A 25,577-nucleotide genomic window follows, 5' to 3' on the forward strand; every position below is an offset into this window, starting at 1 on the left:
TGTGGCACTTTGATGCAGTGTCGGTCTGCACAACTGTACATGGCTGTCTTGTTATTAAATCGAAATCTAGTGGGTGGGTCTTACGTATAGCTGCTCTTAAAGCCCTTCTGCTGATAAAAGTGTGCAGGCAGAAGTCAACAGCTGATTGTTCAGTTACAACAGTTCTTTTTGAAAAGTGTGGCAACAAATTATTTGTCTTAAGTCAAAGAATATCTGAGTCATTAATATAGATTCCATAGAATATAGACTCCATAGAGTACTGCCTGATACTGTCCTAAAAAGATAGTCAACTTTAATAAACCCAGCTCAGTAGAAGTTGGTCACCTTCAGTGAGTTACATTAAGAGACAGAGGCAGAATTTTAGAAGTGGTGCCTGAAGAACAATATTGATATTCTGATTCTTCCTGATCTATACAAGTGCTGTGTAAAGACACTTTTTAAAAAAAACATCTTTTACCTACAGTTTGTTAACCAAACAAGGGAAATGGATCACTAGTATGAATGAGGTCGACTGGGTCCAAGTTAATAATTTTTGTCAATTGGAATCTGAAGAGGAGAAAGTTAAAATATCAGCAACTGTTAACACAGTGAGTAGATTATAATTAAAGTTTAGTTGATAGTGTTTTAGTTAACAATTTTATTTAGAAAGCAAAACCTTACTCTTTCAGAAAAGTTTCAGACTTCTAAATCCTAAGAAATCAATATTTTATTTTTACTATCTGATTATTGCTTATTTACTTATTATTAATTCTTGGCATAGCTCAAGAAAATATGTGCTTCCTCCCCCCCACCCCCCCACCCACCCCAAAGCCTAGAATTAGAAAGTGGGCGTTAGGTATTTAACTGGAATGGAATCCTCTGGCTTTGATGTCAAATATATAATGCTATATCAAAATATGAATATATATTTTTCTTTATCAAAATGTGAAATGCTGTTTTCAAGGGTCATTTTTGTAATCTTTAAAACAGGTATATATATTTTATGTGTTTTTGTTTTTAAGTTTAACTGAAATTGCTCTACATTATACTCTGTGCTCTATATCAGCAGTCGCCAACCGATGGTCCATGAGGTCTGAAAGGTTGGCGACTGCTGGTTTTAGGAAACCTTTGGAGCAGCAGTCACCAACTGGTGGTCTGTGAGGTCTGAAAAGTTGGCGACCACTGCTCTATATAAAGCCCCCCTCTCTTTAAAAGGGCGTACTCCAGTCTTTCATTTGAAGATACTAGTTTCCTTAAACATTATTTCAGAAAACATCTTTTTTTATTTATATAGTCTTAATTCATTGCTTTTTTCTATAACATTAAAAGAACCATTAGAATGATTTCTTTTCTATTAGTATTATGATTTCATAAGGTGCATTCATATTTGTTGGTATAATAAAGGGGCAGTTTAAGACCTACCATCCTGACCCTAAGTGGGAGACTTTGGTGAAGTCCCTGAGCCTTCTTAGCACAGTGTGGGGCACCGGTGGGAGGGTAGAGTGGATCTCTGACACCAGTTTAACCCCTAAATTTCCACAATTTTATGCCTTAGAGCAGCAGTTGCCAAACAGTGGTCCGCCAACCACTGATGGTCCATGAGGTCCAAAAGGTTGGTGATCGCTGGGTTAAGGAAACGTTTGGAGCAGTGATCGCCAGCTGGTGGTCCGTGGACCACTGGTGGTCTGTGAAGTCCGAAAGGTTGGCGACCGCTGCCCTAGAGGCAGTTAGCCTAAACTAAAAGGAAAACAGGTCTAATAAAGTAATTTAAACATTTTAAATAGTGCCCTTGGGTTAGTATTATATATTTGTATATAAGTTATGCTTATTGGCACTGAATATATCACTCTTAACATAAAGAAAAGTGATGACCTGAAATTTTTGTTTCCTCTCATCAAAAAGGTTAGTGGTTTGTCAGTTTTTTGGTTTTTTTTTCTAGCTAGAATTGTTTTTCTGATTCTCTATAGGAGTCATTTCTGTTCCAGTTAACATCAGGTTGGTAAAAACTTGACTATTAAAATCTAAGTTTTTTATTTTGACTTTGTAGAAGAGAGAAAATGAATCTCAGGGATGAAAAAAAAATTTTAAAGTAGGTAAAAACTACCAAATATCAGGTAATTAATAATTCAATCTGTACATGCACACATTGACAATCTCCACTTTCTTATTCTCCCATTGTTTTCAACTTATACACAGTCATTAGTTTATTTCTCTATTTTAGGTGGTGTTTGATATTCGAATTAAAGCCATAAAGGAATTAAAATTAATGAAGGAACTAGGTAATTATTTATGTTTGGTTTGGGGGTTCAGTTTAGTTTTTATTTTTAATTGAAAAAATTGTGGGAGAGTACACAAAGTAATTTAGGGAAAACTCATGCACCTACCACCCAAAATGGACAGATGTTAACATTTTGTCATGTGTTTGTTTTTGTGTTTGTTTTTGTTTGAAACATTACTAAGTCCTCTGTGTCCTCCTCAAACCTACTCTCTCTCCCTCCCCAGTTGCAGCCACTATATCTGTTTTGCGTGTGTGTCTAGTCTATGGACTTATGTTGTATATATTATGTTCCCTTATATATGTTTATGTGTATATTACACTTACATAAATTATGATACTGAGTATAGCATTCTATAAATTCACTATTCACTGAGCATTGGGTTTTCTTTAACAGTCTTTTATTGAGGTATAGTATACATACCATCAAATACCCTTTTGAAGCATAATTCAGTGATTATTAGTTAAGGTATAGAGTTGTACCACCAACACTGTAATTGAGTGTTAGAACATTTCCATCACTCCAAAACAATCCCTCATTCCTATTCACATTCTGAGCCCCTGATAACCACTCACCTACTTTCTGTCTGTCTAGATTTGCTTTTCTGGACATTTCATATAAATGGAACCATATAATAAGTTTTTTTTAATGCCTGGCTTCTTTCACTTAGCAATCCATTTTTTGATTCATCCATGATTTACCATGTATCAGTAATTTGTTTCTTTTCCTAGTATTCCATTCTATATGTTACCTTTTGTTTATTCATTTACTAGCTGATTGATTCATTAACTTTTTGGCTTTTATGAATAGTGTGCTATAAAACAGCAGTCGCCAACCTTTTGGACCTCGTGGACCACCAGTGGTTTGTGGAACACTAGTTGGCGACCGATGCTGTAAACACCGTCTTTGTGTGGACATGTGTTTTTGTTCTTTTCGGTAGATATGCAGGGTTAGAATTACCGGGTCAAATGGCAAATTTATGTTTAGCTTTATAAGAAGCTGCCATACTATTTTCCAAAGTGGCTGAACCAGTAATATGTCAGGGCACTAACTGGCACTAGTTGTAATTATATTTTTTATTATAGCCATTCTAGTGAATATGAATTGGTATATCATGGTGTGTTCAATTGTATTTTCCTTTTGCAATGATAGTGAGCATTGTTGGTGTGCTATTGTCCATTTGTATATCCTAAGAATTCTATTAAAAAGCTATTAGAAATAATAAGTTTGATAGGAATTCAAATCATATACAAAAGTCCATTGTATGTTTACCTACTAGTAACAAAAACAAATGTAAGATGAAATTAAGAAAATACTTAGAATAAAATATCATAAAATACTTGGGGATAAAATTAACAAAATGTGTGCAAGACCCGTATACTGAAAACTAGGGAACATTGCTGTGAAAAATAAAAATGACCTGAATAAATGGAGCGATGTTCCATGTTCTTGAGTCGGAAGACACAATATTGCTAAGAGGCTAATTCTCTCAAAATTAATTTGTGATTTCATGCAATCTCACTCATAATCCTAAAAGATATTTTTGTTGGTTTTTTTTTTGGGGGGGGGAATCAATGGAAAATTATTAACAATAAAAAAAAATTGTATTAGCCGAAACCAGTTTGGCTCAGTGGTAGAGCTTCGGTCTGCGGACTGAAAAGTCCCAGGTTCGATTCTGGTCAAGGGCATGTACAGTGGTTGCGGGCACATCCCCGGTAGGGGGTGTGCAGGAGGCAGCTGGTTGATGTTTCTCTCTCATTGATGTTTCCAGCTCTCTATCTCTCTCCCTTCCTCTCTGCAAAAAATCAATAAAATATATTAAAAAATTGTATTAGAATTATATGCTAGTTTCATATGATTATAGTATAGGATACAGAACTCAGGAATCTCAGAAAGAGATTCTGCCAAGGTCTAATAAAATTAGAACTTCTAAAATCTATGCCATTCTTTCTCTCTCAGAAGGCTCCATTCTCCCAACCTCCCCACTTCATGTCCAACTTGATAAGAATTCTGATTGGACCAAACCTGGAGTGCTCCTTCCCACAAAACAGACAGAGGGACCACACAGAGCGCACATGGACTGGCCCTGGCCCTCCTCGCCGCTGCCTCTCCTGCGCCACCAGCCCTTGGCCCTTACAGCTGTTGTGGCTTTGTCCAGAACGACTTCCAGAAGACATCCAGTCTAATTAGCATATTACCCTTTTATTAATATAGATTAGTTACCCAGAAACACAGTTCAAATTCCAGCTATCACTGGATTTAACTGCATAATTGCACAAAGCACAAACTTGGCTCCCAGCTTCAGTCTGCAGATCTAACAAACGTACATCACTGCATGTCTGATCATTAATTTCACCACACAGACAGCAGAGTGTGTATAGTTCATTGCCTCCTCTCCCAGTGGTAAACCCACGTGACATTTTATAAGGACAAGTCTTCAAACTGGCCAGCCAAGAGGAAAGTGCAGCAAAGAAACAAAGCATGTGGAGTGATAGAAGAAATAGCTGACATGGGGGTGTTGACATGCAGTCATTCAAGAGACTAGCCATGCAGGTGGAGGAACTTAATGAGTGGGCACATCTACAGAAGTGAGGACCATGGTTGTGACAGAAAGAATGAAGCTGTCCTAGGAGAGGTGATGCTGACAAAAAAAAAGTTCCTATTAAAGGAGCTCTTGGGCATATTTTATGAGGTTGAAAGCACAAAGTGTAAAATATTGGAAGCTGATCCAAACTTAGACATCTGAGTATGACAGTTCGCTGTGAAAAGAAAAGATGCTCACTGTGTAGACAGGTCACAGGAGTAGCTGAAGAAAGCAAGACCTGTTTACACTATTGACATATTTTGTACAAAGAAATAAGACATCTTTTAAAGGGCAAGAAAATTGTAATTTTTCTCACTGTTAAAATTGCTTTGCATAGTTTCAGCTTGCAAAGCATTCTTACAGTCCTGTGCTACTGCAGTACAAAGTGAAGACGGTTATACTTGTTTTCTGGTTGTTGGGGGACGGAGGGGTTGTTTTCGTTTTAGCTTATCGTAGCTCCTGCTAATTAACACAGTAGAGGCTCTTTCATTTTCTTTCTTTGGTGCACTGACCAGCTTCTTCTTACTTGTAGCTGAGAACAGCTGTTTGAGACCTATTGATAGAAATGGGAAGCTCCTTTGCCCAGGTAAATCTTTGTGGTAGCTTTCAAAAGCTGACACACATTCATGCTATCTAACTTTCTTAACACTTTTACTTTAAATGATAGATTCCAATACCTAATATTCTTTAATTACCTTTTAGAAATTAATTTATAGGACATACTTTTATCCAGGTATCTTACTCATGTGTTACAGAATATCTTAACCAAAATTCAAACAGTTCTGTTTTAAAACAGCTCTTTCTGATTAGCTGATCCTCATTTTAGTCATGGTTTTAATCTACTTGTATCCTTATAGATTTATTGTCAATTTTTTAATTTGCTAACTTTATTGAGATATCTATTATGGAATAGAGCCTTCTAACCTCTAACAATTGTTGTCATTAGATGTAATTGAGACTAATTATTAACAGTAGACTCTGGAATATTCCTAGTCACCTTTTATGTCTTAGCATTGTTGTACAGATAACAGGAAAAATATATTCTAGCGTTTGGAAATAGAAAATCAAACATAAAGATAATATATATAATCCTTTTGCAACTTTTTCTTTCTTAACATTCTTGATTTTCAAAAGAAAAATTGCAGTATAGTATTTTGCCCAGAAAGGTGGGATGAATAATATTCATTCTGTTTTTAAAAAATTTTGTAGTGCCAGACAGTTACACGTTGAAAGAAGCAGAATTGAAGATGGGGAGTTCACTGGGACTCTGTCCTGGAAGAGCACCAACTTCCTCTCAGGTAATATGAGATCACCTGGCCACCACACCCACCTTCCCATAGTCAGTTCTTCACTTCATAATTCACTAGAGGCCCAGTGTACGAATTCATGTACTATTGGGGTCCCTCATCCTGGCCTGCAGGATCAGGCCGAAACCGGCTCTCCCACATCTCCCAAGGAGTCCTGGATTGTGAGAGGGCACAGGCCAGGACAAGGGACCCCATCGGTGTACGGTCGGGTGGAGAGGGACGAGGGAGGTTGGCCAGCTAGGAAGGGACCATGGGACAGCTCCAGGGCATGTCTGTCAGTCTTGGTTGGCTGGACCCCAGCAGCAAGCTAACCTACTGTTTGGAACATCTGCCTCCTGTCAGTGCAAATCATAGCAATTGGTTGACCGGTCAACTGTCTGCCCCCTGGTGGTCAGTGCACATCATAGAGAGTGGTTGCATGGCCTTAGCATATCATTAGCATATTACACTTTGATGGGTTGAAGGAACGACCAGACACTTAGCATATTAGGCTTTTTATTATATAGGATACCTTAACTATTGCAGTAAAACTGTAATTCTTAAACATTTTATTTTCGTTAAATGGTACCTTTTATTTTAGGAATATATCCTTATAGTTCTCTGTGTTTATTTTTTTAAATATTTTTTATTGATTTTTTTACAGATAGGAAGGGAGAGGGATAGAGAGATAGAAACATTGATGAAAGAGAAACACCGATCAGCTGTTTCCTGCACACCACCCACTGGGGATGTGCCCGCAACCAAGGTACATGCCCTTGACTGGAATTGAACACGGGACCCTTCAGTCCGCAGGGTGATGCTTTATCTACTGAGCCAAACCGGTCAAGGCTAGTTCTCTGTATTTAAATAAAAAATACTAGCCTGGCCAGTGTTGCTCAGTTGGTTCAGTATCATCCAGTGCACCGAAAGGTCGCCAGTTTGATTCCCTGTGAGAGCACATGGCTGGGTTGCAGGTTGATTTCCAGGTTAGGGCACGTGCAGAAGGCAACTGATCAATGTTTCTCTCACACATCCATGTTTCTCTCCCTTCCTCTCTCTAAGCATATCCTTGGGTGAGAATTAAAAAAAAAAAAAGTTGTAGCTGAAACCGGTTTGGCTCAGTGGATAGAGTGTCAGCCTACGGACTGAAAGGTCCTGGGTTCAATTCCGGTCAAGGGCATGTACCTTGGTTGCGGGCATATCCCCAGTGAGGACGGGGGGAGGGGTGGTGGTGCAGGAGACAGCTGATTGATGTTTCTCTCTCATCAATATTTCTAACTCTCTATCTCTCTTCCTCTCTGTAAAAAAATCAATAAAATATTTTTTTTTTAAATTTTAAATTGTAAATAAAAAATACTGTCAAAGCATAGTTCTGTAAAAACTGGTTAAGGGGACTCTTATGGCTACTAGTTTCAACCATATTTCAGAAATTCTGAAATGTGCCCTTTCCCCCCAATGTTTAACATCTGTGAGATTAGGCTGCATCTTTTATCCATGGCATCCTCCAGTGGTAGCCAGCACTGTGTTTTCTTTTTTCATGGTACATAAAGCAATGAGTAATAGCTAATTAAATTTTAGATTTAATGAAATATAGAATATTAATTCTGGATGTAATTTCTCTACAATAATATAATTCACAACAGCTTGGTCTTTATCAGTATTCATTTCCTGTATAAATACCATTTGTTTGACTTTGCCAGAAGCCCTACCTATGTAGTTAACTTTCATTACAGTCCCAAAGTCATATTTATGTACTTACTGTTAAGACTGTGCCAAGGTTAGCTTGTTCATATCAGGAACCCTCTGTCTGGATCCACTTACTTCATTTTCCAGCAACCTCTCTTTAATTTCTTCTTCCCTGAACCTGAGCACAAGCTGGAAAAGGAAAACGTGACATGTGAAGTTGAGTTACAAAGGAAAGTAGGCCCAGCCATTGCTGCTCAGTGGTTGAGCATCCACCTGTAAATCAGGAGGTCATAGTTCGATTCCCTGTCAGGACACATGCCCAGGTTGCAGGCCCAATACAATGTAGGGGACATGCAGGAGACAGCCGATCGATGATTCTATCATCATTGACATTTCTCCCTCCTTTCTGAAATCAATAAAAACATTTTTTTTTTTTAATGGAAGGAAAATAGGGCTCTAAGCAGCTGAATTGACAAGAGATCAGACTCACATTTTTCCTGTAGAGTCTTAGGAATCATAGTATATGGACAGAAAATAAGGTCACAACCAAATGATTCAGAGAAAAACACAGTTATGCTTATAGTGTATAGTAATTACAAGTCCCTTTGAGGAATGACCAAGAAAGATGGAGCTCATGGAAGAATAAATAATATCAGTGAGAGAGGTTTTAGGAGTAAAACCATTGGTGATGAAGCATCTTACATTTCTAGATAGTTGAGATTATTATTTAAATTGTAACATTAAATTACCTAACATAGCCTTGTTTTTGCATAATTTGAGATTTTTATTACAGTTTCATGGACTACATGAAACTTTTCTTTTTTTGGAAGTAAATAATGCATTTGTAGAATTTTAAAATTTAGATTGAGTTGCATTCACACTCTGTCTTGATCTTAGCTGTTCCTGTTTTTCGCTATGGGGAGTGATATCCAGCCCGGGTCTGAGATGGAAATCATAGTAGAAGAAACGATCTCTGTGAGAGAAGTAAGTTATTTTACTTGGGGGAGGAGGGGAGTCTGTGGGTGTCTGATATGGGGAACAGGAATAACCTGTATTAGGATTTCGAGGTCCTCAGGCTAGAAGTTTACATAATATACTTTAAATAATTGTATGTACCCACTAAAGGAATAGTTTTGGGAGCTTGAAAATTGGTGAGCCAACTGGAATTTTACATTAAGTTATTTTTTTTATTATCAATAATCCTGTTGATTGTAGAAATAGATTTTTAAAAAACATTAAAATCCCTCATCATCCCTTATCCCAATAATATTACTATTGTGGCATATTTCCTTTGTTTTCACTTTATCTACTCATACAGTTACATAAACAGAGGTAGAAATGTGAGAGTGTGTGTGTGTGTGTGTGTGAGAGAGAGAGAGAGAGAGAGAGAGAGAGAGAGAGAGAAAGGACTGGGTGTCCTGAGAACTGGGACTTTCAATGTGGGAAATGGATAGAATGACAGCTTTGTGGATAAGTGAAGCCTGTACTTTGAGTTTTAATTAGAAGAATCAAATAAACTTGCTGAATTTTCTCTTTGAACAAATATTTTTCTACTTCCTCCTCCTGGAACAGCCTAGAAACAATGACTAGCCTAGACATTGTGAGCACCCAGACTGTGGTTGCTAGCTACCATTTTCTACAAGAAGGAGCCAGGGCTCTGTGTCTAGGTCAGGAAAGTGTAAGATGAGCCTGCAGCATCTCGTCAGAACAGAAAGAAGGGAAGCCAGCAAAGATGACTGGTGTCAGCAGAGAAACACAGAAGCCTCTCATCTTTGAAGAGGCTGCCTCTGGTCAAAGATGAGACAGCTTGGACCTCAATGGGAATGGCGATAAAAGTTGACTGGTATATATCAAGTCAATGAGTTCATGTGACCCTAAAAATGCTATCTTCATTAGGAACCTATGGGTAACCAAGTGGGTGCTTGGGAACCATAAAGGAAAGAGTCAAACATTTGTCCTGTTTTTGTTTTACAGACTATACTGCAGGGCAACTAGTCAGATAGCAGGTTTTTAAATAAACAATCCCAGTTATTAAAAGGAGAAAGAATTTTAAACTATCAGTTTTTCAACCCTGAATGAGGTCTGAAGGCAATGATCCTAAAAGCCTGCTCACAACCAAAAAAGGACAACACTCAGGCATTACAGAAGTTTAACACTACCCATGCTTTTCATGTCCCCCCAAACCACCAAACAACCTGATTCTGACCAAACCTAGAAGTACAGTCAGCACAGTCCAAAGGTGGAAAATTCCTCTTCAAGAAACCAGCTATAGGGGAGAGGACCTGTAGGTTAAAAGATCTTGTCTCAGGAGAAACAGCAAGCAGGGCAAGGTGTGGACTTCATTTGACCCTTGATTCAAAACAAAAGAACTCTAATGGTTTGGGAGAAAGTTGGGAAATTTGAACACTGATTAGATAATTGTTATTAAAGAATTCTTAATTTTTAAAAATGCCATCATTATTTTAGGGTGGTTTTTTTTTAAAGAATGTTTATCTTTCCATAAATATTAATAAATACTATATAATACCTGACATTTGCTTCAAAAGAATCTGGGTTAGGGTACTGACAAGCACAATTGGCTGCCTCAGTGATTGCGATTGAGGGTCCTCATGTGGCTACAGAGTTCCATGTGAAAACACCTTTTTAGTAAGTTTCTTTACTCTTGTTACATGCTGAAAATATTTTTGAAGTTTTTCATTTGCCTTTGAATTTTAGTGTTGTGTTTGTTTTTAATGTCAAAGAAAGGAAATCACAAATCTGTACAAAGGAGCGATGTGTGTGTCTTTCTGTTCCCATGGCAGATAAACTTGTTCCCACCACACCACCGAAACAGCTCTTACCAAGTACAGCAAGTGATTCTCGGTCTTCATCTCGCTCTCCCTCTCTCTCAGCAGCATGGCACATACGTGATGACTGTTCCTTGCAGCTCTTCAGATTTCCCTTCTTAGCCCTTCTCAGTTTGCTACTACCTTAGAGCTCAATTCTTAGACTGGATCTCGCCTCAAAATTCCAGGCTTACATACCCAGCTGCTACGTGTTTGATTGTCATCCCAAATTACAACACACCCACAACAGCATTCCTGGTCTTCTCTCCACATAATGGGTTTTTCCCCCATTGGCTCTTAGGAAGGAGAGCTTATTCAGTCATCTTCTTAACTATGTGTATACTTATCTATTTGATCAGACTTAAATAGGCCCAGGATCCAAACAGGTTATTTCTTTCAATACTATAACTCAGAAACAGGAAACTAATGAACATACTTTTTTTTTTTTTCTTACAGTGTTTGAAGACAGTGCTGGAGAAATTTGGCCTATCAGGTAAGTTACAGGCCATGGTGATGTATAATCTTATCCACATCATTGATTTACAAGAAAGTACTTGTAAGCCAAATGAAAACGTTTCAACCCTTTTTTTCTCAGGGTTATCTGTTACACTTAATAACTGTGTGTACATAATAAGTTCTCCTGATTCTGTTTGCAAGCTGAAAGAACTCTAGTTGTAAGTTAGCTGACCACTGAGGATCCAACAAAGACACAGAAGAGATGACGTTAAGACTACCTTGTTTAAACCTTATTGATTCAGAAATTTCGGTGATTGTGCTTCATACCTGTGTGTTTTAGTGTAGGTTAGAGAATGTCATATAAATGAAAACACAAATGCAGGATGTCTGAAGTAGTTACCAGGGGGACCCAGGCAGCATCACACTGCTTTCACTGGAGTGCTTTGCCTCTCTGACTGCATTCGTTGTCTGGAAGGGAAAGGAATGTGCTCTGGAGCTTCTATGCATTGTCCCATTTCATCTCGACAGCAGTGTTCCCATGCGGGGATCATCCCGTTCCCATTTTACGGAGGAAGGGACAGAGGCTGAGAATAGTTAAATGTTACACAGCAAGTGTAATTTACACAGTCTCTCTGATTTCAGAATTCGAGTTCTTTACATCTTGCTGTGCTTTGAAGTAATGGTGTTCACTTTGTGTGTGTGTGTGTGTGTGTGTGTGTGTGTTCACTTTTAACTACTGATGTGTTTTCAAAAAATATATACTTAGATTAAGTTAAATATTCATGTAAATCTTATTGTATTTAAAACTGGAATTAATTGCAAAAAGGGTCTGCAAAGAAGAGTATTGGGATTCAAAACCTGTGGCCTATGCAGGATGAATATTGCTCTGGCTGTAGTTTCTTTCAGTGGGTGGGAGAGTTGACTATAAGACGTTGCTGTTTTTCTTAATAACCAGGATTTCCAGTTTCCACTCGACTTGGCTCCCTTCAAAAAATTTTCTTCCCATTTCCTCAGTGCAGCAAGCATGTAAAAAACAGAAATCTAATTAAAGACTGTTTACCATCTATAAGTGTAGTTATACCGACTTTATTAAGTGCTATTCCAAAAGCACTATTTTTTGTTAGATTAACCACTAATTGGATATCACCAGCTTTGCTGAACACATTATCAGTTGCTGAGCAATGTTAGCATATACTGTTAGCCAAGACAGTGAAATGAAACTTAGCTTCTGTACTTATATGTATATATACATATATTTATACTCATGTGTGTATACATATAAACAATAAAGGCATAATGTAGTTATCATGTAAGGTAGCAAGTGTTATTTCATTTGCAAGTATATAATTATACACCATTATACATCTATTCTTGGTGGAATAGAAGATTAACCAAATTGGGGAAAGAACTTATTTTTCATGCTCTGGAAGAGAGAATTTTATTTTAAATATATATTTTTATTGATTTTATTTTTTAAAATATATTTTTATTGATTTCAGAGAGGAAGGGAGAGGGAGAGAGAAAAACATGATGAGAGAGAATCATTGATCGGCTGCTTCCCTCATTACACTAAGGATCGAGCCCACAACCCAGGCATGTGCCTTGACTGGGAATCGAACTGTGACCACCTGGTTCATAGGTTGACATTCAACCACTGAGCCACACCAGCCAGGCGAGGGAATATTTTTTTTAAAAAAACACCAAAAAGTTAATAATTATTAGATCAAATCAGTTTTCATTTACCCAGAGGGGTCATTCCTGACCAACTCCTAAAACACATCCTTGTGAATTTTTTCATTTTGATTCTGCTGCTTTCACAGGTGACACGTGGCACTTGAGAAAAATGGATTGGTGCTATGAAGCTGGGGAGCCTTTGTGTGAAGAAGTAAGGTTATTTTTATGTATTTTACTCTTTTAAATGATGGTGTTTAATTGGTACTTTCATACAGGATACTCATCCTATTCATGAATAAATTCTAGAGAAAGATTTGTTTAGGATTCAAAAACACATACATGCGTCTACCTTACTCTTTCCTCCTTGGTAGTTATTTGAGAGCATTCGGAGGGAAGGTCTCAGCTAAGGGGGACTATTTCTGACATCTGTGTTAAGTCCTCTTTTGGGAAGAGAGTGTGTCCCCGAGAATGGTGGTTCTTCATTAGGAAGCAGAGAACTTTAGAGAACAAAGGACATTTGAACTAATGAAAGAATTTGGAGATACACTCTGAATTTTGAAACGTGAATATTTTAATCTCAGAGTTGATGGCAGAATTCATCTTACCAACCAGTCACTTAGGCTCTGATCTGAACCACATCTCTGGATCCAGCCAAACTCCTAGGGTAGCCTTAGGAACAGTTGTATCATAGGATAGGTGGGGTCTGGTTAATCTTATCCAAATAGCATTCAACCTCGTATCCAACATCACGGCATTAAAAGTAGACCCAAAATGAAGTTTTAGAGAATGTTTAGACTGAAATGTGGTCATCCACCCCTCCCCTATCTGCCTGCTTCTGTTCAGTAATACACAGTGGCAGTGAACATCAACACAGGTTGATTGAAGTATGTGTACTGGGGTCATCCCTCAAAACACTCTTTGCTGTGTTGTGGTCATTAATATAGAAAGAGGACTCTCTTGAATCTTGGCCAGGGATTTGACTGCCCAGAATAAGAAATGGACCTAAAGAATCTTCAGGCCCTAGGCAGTTTGGCTCAGTGGATAGAGCGTCAGCCTGTGGACTGAAAGGTCCCAGGTTCGATTCCGGTCAAGGGCACATGCCTGGGTTGTGGGCTCAATCCCCAGTAGGGGATGCGCAGGAGGCAGCTGATCAGTTATTCTCTCTCATCATTGATGTTTCTATCTCTCCCTCTCCTTCCTCTCCTTTCCTCTCTGAAATCAATAAAAATATATTTAATTTAAAAAAAAAGAATCTCCAGGACACATAGTTTGGATGTCAAGAGTAATATATAGTCACATAGTTTCCACATTTCTTCTCTATTAAGTCCCAAATTGGTATCAAACAATTCTAAAACTGTCTAGAACAAACTCATTACCTTTAAAACTGCTTCCTCTTCCCAGATTTACTGTCTGTCTTTCCCATCCTGATCTTTTTGGCCTGAAATGTGGCCAGTCCAGTTTACCTGCCACCCTCACGTTTGAGCTCAAAGGCCTGTCAGTTTTTCCACTTCTTCCTGAGTCCACTGCTGGCCTCCTGGTTCAAGCCATTCCCCACCCCCCTTTTACCTAAATTACTGCAATTGGCCTCCCCGAGCCCAGGTGTTCCCACTTCAGTGTGTTATGCATGTAGCAGCCAGATTGGTTTTTTGAAACACCTTCTCAGAAGTCTTTTGGCTTTTTTTCTATTCCACATCCCTTCGACCACCCTTCCAATCCAGTCCCCATTCCCCTGCCCCCATTACTCTGATACTGTCCACTCTAATCACTCTATCTGAGCTCTTCCCTACCATATTTCCCCGAAAATAAGACATCCTCTGAAAATAAGACCTAGCGTATGGAAAGATAAGACATCCCCTGAAAATAAGACCTAGCGCAACTTTGGGAGAAAAAATTACTATAAGACACTGTCTTATTTTCGGGGAAACAGGGTACTTATTGACATGACCTTGACTTTGTTCAATTTTTCATGAGAAATTCCTTCTCTTGTTTCATCCACCTTTCCAAATCCAATGCCTCTTTTTAGATTTGACTAAAATGTCATCTTCTGTAAAACAGTCTCATTATTTCTCACCTCTCCCTTTCCTCTAATCTTCTATGATACTTACAGTTCTTACTCATAGTCTAATATACAGTAAGACTGTTTTATAAGCCTATTTTCCACTCAACATCTGCTTTATCATTTATCATTTATTTATTTCAAGGGTAATAGAGGCATAGGGTTCACAAACAAAAGTCCAGTGATCTGTTTGTTCTTTGCAGAAGTCACAAGTAACAAAAAATTTCCGTATTCCCAGGATGCAACACTGAAAGAGCTTATGATATGTTCTGGAGACACTCTGCTTTTAACTGAAGGGAAACTTCTTCCTCCGGTAAGACTGTGCTTCCAATAGACACTCTGAATAATGGGTATTGTCTCTGTGGGAAAGTGAGGCAATGCAACAGTCAGAAAGAGAACAGAGAACCTACCCAAAGTCTACCACACAGCCATCATATTTACATCTTAGGTACTTCCTTCCTATAAAACCAGTTGTATATGCCATTTTATTTTCTACCTTTTCTATTTAATTTGTGGACTTGATAATAAAATCCAAAAACAGTTACAATGTATGACTTATCACAGTTTAATTCACTTTTTATCTTCATTGTTGGAAATTTACCTTATTTTAAATTTTTTCTTATAATAATACTTAAAAACTAATCCGTCTTAAGATAGTTCTAAAGATGGAATTAACAAGTCAAAGGGTATGAACTTTTAAAGACTTGAGGAAGTATGTTGCCAAATTGTTTTCCCAAAGAGTTGTACTAGATTTACAGTCCTTCCAGCAGTATATGAAGACTCCTTTCCCTCCACTTTCATAAACACTGCACATTCCCATTTTTTAAAACCATTACTTAATTCGTATTTTTAATGTGGACCCATGTAAAAATTTTAAAAAAAAAAGTTGACCCCCAAACATCAGTACTCAGCTATCCCTTAGCTTATGATTAAAAAATTCACACAGCACAGAAGGTTATATAAAATGAAAAACAAAAGTTCCTCCCCAGAAAGAGCCACAATTACTTGTCCTTTCAAGAAGAAAAGTGATACCTGTCTGTATGCTGAGTGTAAATATATGCAAATGTATTTAAAGTTTCCATTCAGGGGATCATATTCCATAGTGTTTTATAGTTGTTTTTTTGTTTTTATTCACTTAATATATCTTTAGGATCTCCTTATATCAGCATATACAGACCTACCTATTCTTTTCCATGACTTCGTGAAATTCTGTGGTATTTTACATACCATGTTCTTTAAAGTTAATTTTTGAATTGGCGATACTTATGATATAAAATTCAAAGTGTATAAAAAGCTGAGCCAGGAAAAATAACTATCCTCCCTTCCCCCCCAGCCACTCAGTGTGTCCCTCCAGAGGTAGCCAGATGCCTCTGTGTCAACACACAAGTAAGTCTGTGTGTGTACATAGCACACATATACATATTGTTATCCGTATATAGGAGTGGGGAAAAGTAGGTTTACAGTTATGAGTACAGAATGATTCTTGTATTATTATTTACTAATTGTTTGTATTGCAACTGTAAACCCACCTTTGCCCACCCACCTTGATGTGTAGCAGTACACATCAAGTCATCTCATTCTATAGGTGGTATCTATATCTCCCATTGTATGGAGGTACTATAATTTAACAATCTCTTTCAAAGAAGATTTAGGTTGCTGACAGTCTTTTGTTAATATAAATGATACTGCAAAAAATATTATAAATGTCCATTTATCTACAAAATAAATTTCTAGACCTACCACTGTATTCTGCTGCCATCACAATTGGCAGTGACTGCCTTTGTACCCGTGACTTTGTCTCAGGGCTTGTCCATCAGAAGGCAAATTCTCACCATGGATGGCAGGTCTGGGGCGTGGCATTTAAATTATGACAATTTCAAATTACTCTCCAAAAAGTTTGCTGCGAGTTTATACTCCTGCCAATTTATCCATATTTTCAACAACATATAGAATATTATTAAACTTTCTGATTTTTGACAGTCTGATAAGTGAAAAAATAGAATTTTGTTTTTCTGATTTATACTTACTTCATTGAATAGAGGTTGAGTGTTTTTCAGTCTTCACCTGTTTAATAAAAATTATTTTAATATGGATTTCTTGAAATATATATTTAAAATATTTTACATAGTTTTTTCACATTCTCATCTTCTGTAACATCTTTAATCCCTAATAAAACTATTAAAGTTCTTTACTAACGGACAAAAAAAGTTAGCGAAGAACCAGTTACATTAGTAAAACTAAAACTACAGGACATGTTTAAGGAAATGTGTTTATTTCCTGTAGTGTATGTACAGGAATCCAACTTAGACCAGTAGACTGTTGATTCTCTCAAGTTCCCCTGGGAACTCAAATGAATGAAAGAGCCATATCTGAGGTCTTGTGCTCATGCTGCTCTTATGGGGCCTGAATATCCTATATAATAATAGAGGTAATATGCAAAGTGACCATCACTCCAATACACAAGATGGCCACCCCCATGTGGTCAAAGATGGCCAGCAGGGAATGGCAGTTAGGAGAGACAAGGCCTGCAGTGGTGTGGGGGAGCCACCTAACTGGGCTGGAAGAGGAGGGCAGTTGGGGGGGACCAGGCCTGAAGGGGAGGGCTGTTAGGGGTGACCAGGCCAGCTGGGGAGGGCAGTTAGGGGCAATTAGGCTGACAGGGGTGCAGTTAGGCGTCATTCAGGCTGGCAGGCAGAAGCAGATAGGGGCAATCAGCCAGGCAGGCAAGGGGTTGGGTGCCAGCAGTCCTGGATTGTGAGAGGGATGTCCGACTGCCTATAAAATGGGGCCTAAATGGGCAGTCAGACATCCTTCGAGGGGTCCCTGATTGGAGAGGGTGCAGGGCAGGCTGAGGGACACGCGCGCACACACACACACACACACACACACCCCGTGCATGAATTGTGCACTGGGCCTCTAGTATTTATATAGTTGGTTATGTCAAACATTTTGCTAATTAGTTTATACTGTTCATGTATTATAACTACTGAGCTACTTCTAAACAAAGAACATTTAGTCTTATTTTTATCACAAACATTTTGATTATAAAAACAAAAGTGTATGCCGGGACTGGTTTGGCTCAGTGGATAGAGCGTCGGCCTGCAGACTGAAAGGTCCCGGGTTCGATTCCGGTCAAGGACATGTACCTTGGTTGCGGGCACATCCCCAGTGCGGGGGGAGGGGGGGTTACAAGAGGCAGCTGGTCGGTATTTCTCTCTCATCGACGTTTCTAACTCTCTGTCCCTCTCAATTCCTCTCTATGTAAAATCAATAAAATATATATATTTTAAAAAGTGTAATATATAGCAGTTATACATCTAAAAGGAAAAACAAAAAATTCGTGAACACTTTTTGTCATCAAGATGTTCCTCTTGCCAGGACCGGTTTGGCTCAGCGGATAGAGCGTCGGCCTGCGGACTGAAAGGTCCCGGGTTCGATTCTGGTCAAGGGCATGTACCTTGGTTGCGGGCACATCCCCAGTAGGGGGTGTGCAGAGGCAGCTGATCGATGACTCTCTCTCATCGATGTTTCTAACTCTCTATCCCTCTCTCTTCTTCTCTGTGAAAATCAATAAAAGATATAAAAAAAAAAAAAAAAAAAAAAAGATGTTCCTCTTTATGGAAATAGCAATGCAAGTTCACTTAATCTGTGTACCTCACAACAGTAAGAAATGCTCCCTTCTCCAGGGTCTCCTGAAGGTGCCCATCTGGTGGTACCAGCCTCCAGGGCCCAAGGGTCAGGGGAAGAGACATCTGGACCAGAGGAACGGTACCCCTTCTCAAGGCGAGGTCTGGAGAGCTACTTCCACCCCAGGTGAGAATACAATAGAATCTCAGTGGCGAACGTGTCATAAGGAAAAGTAAAACAACTGCTTCTGCTCTGAGGGCAAATGACATTTCTTTTTTTAAATGTATGGTTGAAAATCAACCTATTTATTCCACAAGTCATTCCAAAGCAGTAACACAATTCCCCTTTTATGAATGCTTTAAAACCAACCACTCGCTATAAGGTACATCATGTCAAAGTCTTTATGTTGCTATATTTTTTCAAGGAATTTTTATGTCATCTCTCAGGGTCCTCATGGTAGGCTAGGATATGGAGGCAGCCGGCAGAGGCAGGGCTGGAGTCCGTCCCTGTAACCTACACTGCGCCTGCCCCCCAGGAGCTGCCTCCAGGGCATTCCAACCCTCACCACCTTCTGCTTTACTTCTTAGTGGCTTAAGTGGCTCCACAGACAGAACCCAGCACAGATCACAATCAGCAAGAAATGACAGCAGGGGTTTGGCTTTCCATTGTCAGTGCGTTTCAGCTTCGATATAAAGAAAACAACCATCAGCCTCCTTTGTGACTGTAGATATATTTTTAGTTGCATCAACTCTTTATATTTTTTTAATCATGCTTTAGCTATTTAGCTTTTTTGGGTGGGGTAGAGTATTATATACTTATATTTCTTTTTTACCTTTTAAACCTCAGTGTTGAAACTACTAAAAATGAATCTAGTTCTTCTCTCCTTACTCTTTGAAGTTAAGAATACATGTTTAGACCAATAAAATATTTTCATGTTGAATTAGCTATGAAATTAGCATTAAGTTATTTTTTGGTTGGGTCACATGTGTTAACTAAATCTAAAAATGCTTTGGTAATAGAATAATAGTTACATATAGAGTTTGCTACAAACTTAAAAAGTGTGTTTAATCATTGAGTTTTCCCATGAAAGTGAAGAAACAGGATCATTATTTGATAGTCTGTCTATATATAAAAACACATGAGAAATTTTTAATTCCGAGAGTTTCTAAAAAGTATCTATTAGCATGTGGTGTCCTTGAGGCACAAGAAAAACCGTTCATGAAGATTTTTGTTTTAATTTATTTACAGTTTAATTTTGTGGTATATTAGCAGTGTGCCAGCAATAAACTAAGATTTAACCAAAGCAAAAAGAGTTAAATTATTCTGAATTTTAAATTTAGTTGCCAACTTTTATACCCAGGATTTTAGATGAGAGAGCGTTTTATTTTCTCCTTTTTATAATAAATGTAGAAGGCTTTCTTAATTTTAAGGACTGTCAGTAAACATCAACTATGTAACACCCACTCTGCCACACACTTGACAGACGATGAGAATGCAGGTCTGCCCTCTCCTGACTGTCATAGTCTTTATACACACCCAAGAAAACAGAAACAGGTGGGATAGGTGTGATGTGAGAAACAGGAATGTGACAAAGAATAAGGGCAAAGTATCCTACCAGCAAAGTCCTCTTTGAGGGAGGAGTATCAAAAAGAACATTCTAGTAGACACATGCATGAAATTCCTCGAACCCACACCAGTGAGAAAGCCGTGGTTCTGTGCCAGTAGCTGCCTCCCCTCCACAGGTAGGAGGCCTGCGTTGGAGGAACTCAGATGCTGAGTTAAAGGAATGGAATTTTATAAAAGTATTTATGACATCAAAACTTGACATACCTATATTTTAGAAACATGAAACAAATGCATTTCCAGCTCCTTTCTGACATCTGGCTCTGTCCTCTGCAGGTGCTGCTGGCGACGTGCATGCAGATGTTCCCCTCCGCTGTCTGGGAGACGTCGAAATCTCAGAAGATGCCACCTTGGCGGAGCTGAAGGCTCAGGTCAGACTTCTTCCTGCAGCATACCTGAGAGGGCGTCTGGCTGCTTCCAGTGAGATATTAATCTATTCTTCTATCTCCTTTTCCCTCACTTACAGTCTGTTCTGATATGGCATGTATTACATGCCATGTTCAGTGGTAAGTACCCAGCAGGCGACACGCACACGGCTCAGCTCCCTGGTCTTCTTTTCTGCCGGCTGCCCTTGTGGCTCTCATTCCTCCTGACAGGCATGCTGTGCTTTCATTCAAATATATCCTCAGTGATTTGCAGCTTATGTTTATTTTTACCTTTTAGGTAAACATGATTTATTGAAACATTTGTAAAACGTTCAGTTTAACCTTTACATTGTTTTTGTATCATTGTGATCCATGTGTTATATGTTGTTAAAGAGGCAGTATCGATTTCTCAGGTCAGAATATCAGCTTTATGTCAGATTATAGTGTCTTCTTGTGTGTTAATATTCATAGAGAAAGAGTGTTTTGTCCAAATGGAAACACTAAATTGAATACAACACTAAATGTTCAGAATCATCTTACTACTGTTGGACTGAAGTGAACATCCCTCCTTCCTCTTACAGGGAAAAATGTGGGGGCAGATAATAAGAGTATCAGTCACTAACATTTGACCTGTGTGCCCTCAGAAAAAGCAGAAATGGTTTAATTATCATGAGAACAAGTAGGAAGAGACTTGTTTTCCTCATATTGGATGGAAAGATACAGAGTTGCTATTTTTAGGTTAAAATGGATGGATATTGGCCATTTTATATACTGCAACCTAAATAATATATTATCTACTCCTCTAGAATTAGTGCAGCAGTTTGGGGCTAGCAGTAGGATCCAAAGATTCTGAAATATTTCAGAATCAAAAGTTACTTTCTGGACAGTGCAGACACTGCTGGAGACACAGGATGGAGTAGACAAGGCCCTTGCTTCCTCTGTAGTGACCTCTGCTCTTGAGAGTTAGACTCAACTAAAAATTTTAAAGTTTCAACATACTGATCAAAAGGGAGTTTTGGGTTCAGATTTAGAAATCGGAAACTCACTTACCTCTCGGCCGATTAGTTTGAATTCATTCTGGGAATGTTTCAGTAGGTAGTACCATTACTCAAGATACTCTTTCCCTCAGATGTTCGTTTCGTGCGTCATTTCTTCCTAAAGCAGTCTCTTTTTAAGAGTGCTTTTCCAAACCCTTGGACAAATTTCTACAAATGCCTGTTTCTTTTCTAGGCTATGACGTTGCCCTCCTTGTTGGAGTTTTTCATCCGGTCCCCTGCCTTCCTCAGAGCCTGGACAGTGGACAGTAAACGCCTTGGGAGGCTTTTACGAAAAAACCAGCAGCAGCTCAGGTGGGTTCCTTGTTGAATTCAGTAACAAAGCCTGACCCTGGCAATTCCACATGTCAACTGGGTGATGCTTCTTACCATAAATCAAACTCTGGAACAGTTTCACTGTCCATATCGATCTAATAAAATCGTAATATGCAAATTGACCATCACACCAAGACACAAGATGGCCACCACAAGATGGCCAGCAGGGAAGGCAGTTATGGGTGACCAGGCCAGCTGAGGAGGGCAGTTGGGATGACTAGGACTCCCGGGAAGGGGAGGCCTGCAGGGGGGAGCAGTTTGGAGGTGGGGAGAACCAGGCTTGCAGGGGAGGGCAGTTGGGAGCCAGCAGTCCTGGATAGTGATAGGGATGTCCCACCGTCCTAAAGGGGTCCCAGATTGAATAGGGTGCAGGCTGAGCTGAGGGATACCCCCCTCCCGTGCATAAATTTCATGCACCTGGCCTCTAGTTAAGTATAAAATGTAGCTTCATGTATGTTTACTATGTTCCAGAGACTGAACAAAATCCTGCGTTTTTTCTTCTAGCTTTATTAAGCTGTAACTAATATAACATTGTGTAAGTTAAGGCATACAAAACGTTGATTTGATACACATACATTGCAAAACGATCACCACAATAGCACTAGCTGACACCTGCATCACATCACATAATTTCTTTTTCATGGTGAGAATGTTTAATATCTACTCTCTCAGCCCCTGGTAACCACTGTTCTGGTGTCTACTGCTATGAATTTGGCTTTTTCAGATTCTACATATAAATATCATAGTGTTTGTCTATCTGACTTAATCTTATCATAATGACCTCAAGGTCCAAACAACAGAATGTCTTTCTTTCTTGTGGCCGAATAATAGTCACACAAGTGCGCGCGTGCATATGTGTGTGTGTGTGTGTGTGTGTGTGTGCGTGCCTGTGTGTGTGCGCGCGCATTTTATCTTTATCCATTCATTTGTTTGTCGGTGGACACTTAGGTTGCTTCCATCTCTTAGCTGTTGAGAATAATGCTACAATGAACATGGGAGTGCAGGTATTTCTTTGATAGCCTTTCATTTCCTTTCTCATTGATGTCCTGAAAAAGTAGAGTTGCTGGATCATTTGGTATGGTAGTTCTATTTTTAATTTTTTGAGGAACCTTCATGCTGTTTTTTCACAATGGATGTATCAATTTACAATACATTCCCACCAGTAATACGCAAAGGTTCACTCTTTTCCACATCCTCACCAGTACTTCTCTCTTGTGGTTTTGGTTTTTTATTATTTGTTTATGATAACCATTCTAATAGGTGTGAGGTGAAAACTAGTTGTTTTGATTTTCATTTTCCTGATGACTAGTGTAGTGATTTTGAGCACCTTTCCATGTACCTATTGGCTATTAGTATATATTCTTTAGAAAAATGTCTATTCGTTTCTCTATTTTTTAAATCAAATTGGGGGTTTTGCTATTGAGTTGTATGGATTTTTTATATTATTTTGGGTATTAACCCCTTACCAGGTATATGATTGGCAAATACTTTCTCCCAGTTCATAGATTCTCCCAGTCCTTTTTATTTTGTTGGTTTCCTTTGCTGTGCAGGTTTTTAGTTTAATGTAGTCCACTTGTTTATTTTCATTTGTGTTGTCTTTGTTCTTAGTGAAATCCAAAAAATCATTGCCAAGACCAATGTCAAGGAACTTAGGAGCCTACCCTGTTATTTTTCTAGGAGTTTTATAGTTTCCAATCTTAGGTTCAAGTCTTTAATCTATTTTGAGTAGATTTTGTGTGTGATGTATTAAGACAGCAGTCCATTTTCCCCAGCACCATTTATAGAAGAGAGTATTCTTTTCCCATTGTATTTTCTTGGTGCCTTTGTTGTAAGTTAATTGAGCATATATGTGGGTTTATGTCTGGGGTCTCTGTTGTGTTCCATAAATCTGTGTGTTTTTATGCCAGTACCCGACTTTTACATAGCTTCATAATATAATTTCATACAAATTCCATACAAAATTTAGGATTGATTTTTCTATTTCTGTGAAAAATGCCATTGAGATTTAATAGGGTTTGTATTTTACATGTAGATCATTTTAGGTAGTATGAACATTTTAACAATATTCCTCTAGTGCATGAATATGGAATATCTTTCCATTTGTGTCTTGATCGATTTCCTTCATCAATGTCTTATAGTTTTCAGTGAACAGACCTTTCACCTTGGTTAAATGTATTCCTAAGTATTCCTTTTAATGCTGTTGTAAATGGAACTTTCTGATAGTTGTTAGTGTATAAAATGTAGCTAGCTGATTTTTGTATATTGATTTTTGTATCCTGCAAGTTTATTAGTTTTAATAGGGTTGTTGTTTTTTTGTATTAGTGTTTAAGGTTTTCTAACTATAACCATGTCATCTGCAAATAGTTTTACTTCTTCCTCTTACCTAATTGCCCTGACTAGGACTTCTAATACTATAGAATAAGAGTGGCAAGAGCAAGCATCTTGTCTTGTTCTTGATCATAGAAGAAAAGCTTTTAGCTTTTCGCCACTGAGTATGTTAACTGTGGGCTTGTCATATATGACCTTTCTCCTGTACATTTCCTCTATATCCAGTTTGTTGAGTTTTTAACATGAAAATATGTTGAGCCGAAACTGGTTTGGCTCAGTGGATAGAGCATTGGCCTGCGAACTGAAAGGTCCCAGGTTCGATTCCAGTCAATGGCATGTACCTTGGTTGCAGGCACATCCACAGTAGGAGGTGTGCAAGAGGCAGCTGATTAATGTTTCTCTCTCATCGATGTTTCTAGCTTTCAATCCCTCTCTCTTCCTCTCTGTAAAAACTCAATAAAATATATTTTTTTTAAAAAGAAAAGATGTTGAATTTAGTCAGATGTATTTTCCTACGATGTTGAATTTAGTCAGATGTATTTTCCTACATCTATTGAGGTGATCAGATTTTTATCCTTCATTCTGTTAATGTGGTATGTCACACTAGTTGATTTGCAGATATTTGACACAACCTTGTATCTCTAGCATAACTCCCATTTGATCATGGTATATGATCCTTATAATGTATTGTTGAATTCAGTTCGCTAATTTGAGGATTTTTGCATCTATGCTCCTGAGGGATATTAGCCTGTAATTTTCTTAGTGTCTTTGTCTGACTTTGATATCAGTGTAGTGCTGCCCTCATAAAATAAGTTTGAATGAGTTTGAGGAGGATAACTATTTTTTAAATATCTGTTAGAATTCATCAGTGAAAACCATTTGGTCCTAGACTTTTCTTGGTTGAGAGATTTGTGATTTTTTTATTTGATTTCCTTAGTAATAATTTGTATTTTCTTTCCTTTATGATTCATTCTTGTAGGTTACATGTTCCTAAGAATTTACCCATTTCTCCTAGGTTGTCCATTGTGTTGGAGTATAATTGTTCATAGTAGTATTTAAATTATATATATATATATATATGTGTGTGTATATATATATATATATATATATATATATGTGTGTGTGTGTGTGTGTGTGTGTGTGTGTGTGTATTGATTTCAGAGGAAGAGAGAATCATTAATCATCTGCCTCTTGCATGCCCCCTTGACTGAATTGAACCCAGAACTCTTCAGTCCACAGGCTGACATTCTATCCACTGAGCCAAACCAGCTGTCTTAAATGTATAATATTTTGCTTATTAAGACAAAATTGACCAAAAAAATGTTTTAAAAAATTAAATGATGTCACTCTTGTTTTATTATCAGGGACTATAAGTTGGGGAGGAGAACTGAGATCTGCTTAGAGCCCCTTCAGAAAGAAGAACACTTAGGGTAAGAATTACC

At 38.2% G+C, this 25,577-nt stretch overlaps 1 protein-coding gene across 3 annotated transcripts in view; it reads left to right on the forward strand.

The window, feature by feature from the left end:
* USP40 (ubiquitin specific peptidase 40) overlaps positions 1-25,577 on the forward strand; it is a 72,065-nt gene that overhangs the window by 39,503 nt on the left and 6,985 nt on the right. For all 3 annotated transcript variants that reach the window (XM_084891752.1, XM_084891750.1, XM_084891751.1), the window contains exons 17-28: positions 464-587; positions 2,201-2,258; positions 5,372-5,425; positions 6,049-6,137; positions 8,709-8,795; positions 11,093-11,129; positions 12,913-12,977; positions 15,061-15,135; positions 18,509-18,635; positions 20,349-20,443; positions 21,668-21,786; positions 25,500-25,565. In XM_084891752.1, the coding sequence (XP_084747878.1) occupies positions 464-587; positions 2,201-2,258; positions 5,372-5,425; positions 6,049-6,137; positions 8,709-8,795; positions 11,093-11,129; positions 12,913-12,977; positions 15,061-15,135; positions 18,509-18,635; positions 20,349-20,443; positions 21,668-21,786; positions 25,500-25,565 (996 nt within the window). The remainder of the gene's footprint in view (positions 1-463; positions 588-2,200; positions 2,259-5,371; positions 5,426-6,048; positions 6,138-8,708; positions 8,796-11,092; positions 11,130-12,912; positions 12,978-15,060; positions 15,136-18,508; positions 18,636-20,348; positions 20,444-21,667; positions 21,787-25,499; positions 25,566-25,577) is intronic.

The sequence above is a fragment of the Pipistrellus hanaki genome (genome assembly GCF_964339955.1).
Source record: "Pipistrellus hanaki genome assembly, chromosome: 8".
Lineage (NCBI taxonomy): Eukaryota > Metazoa > Chordata > Mammalia > Chiroptera > Vespertilionidae > Pipistrellus > Pipistrellus hanaki.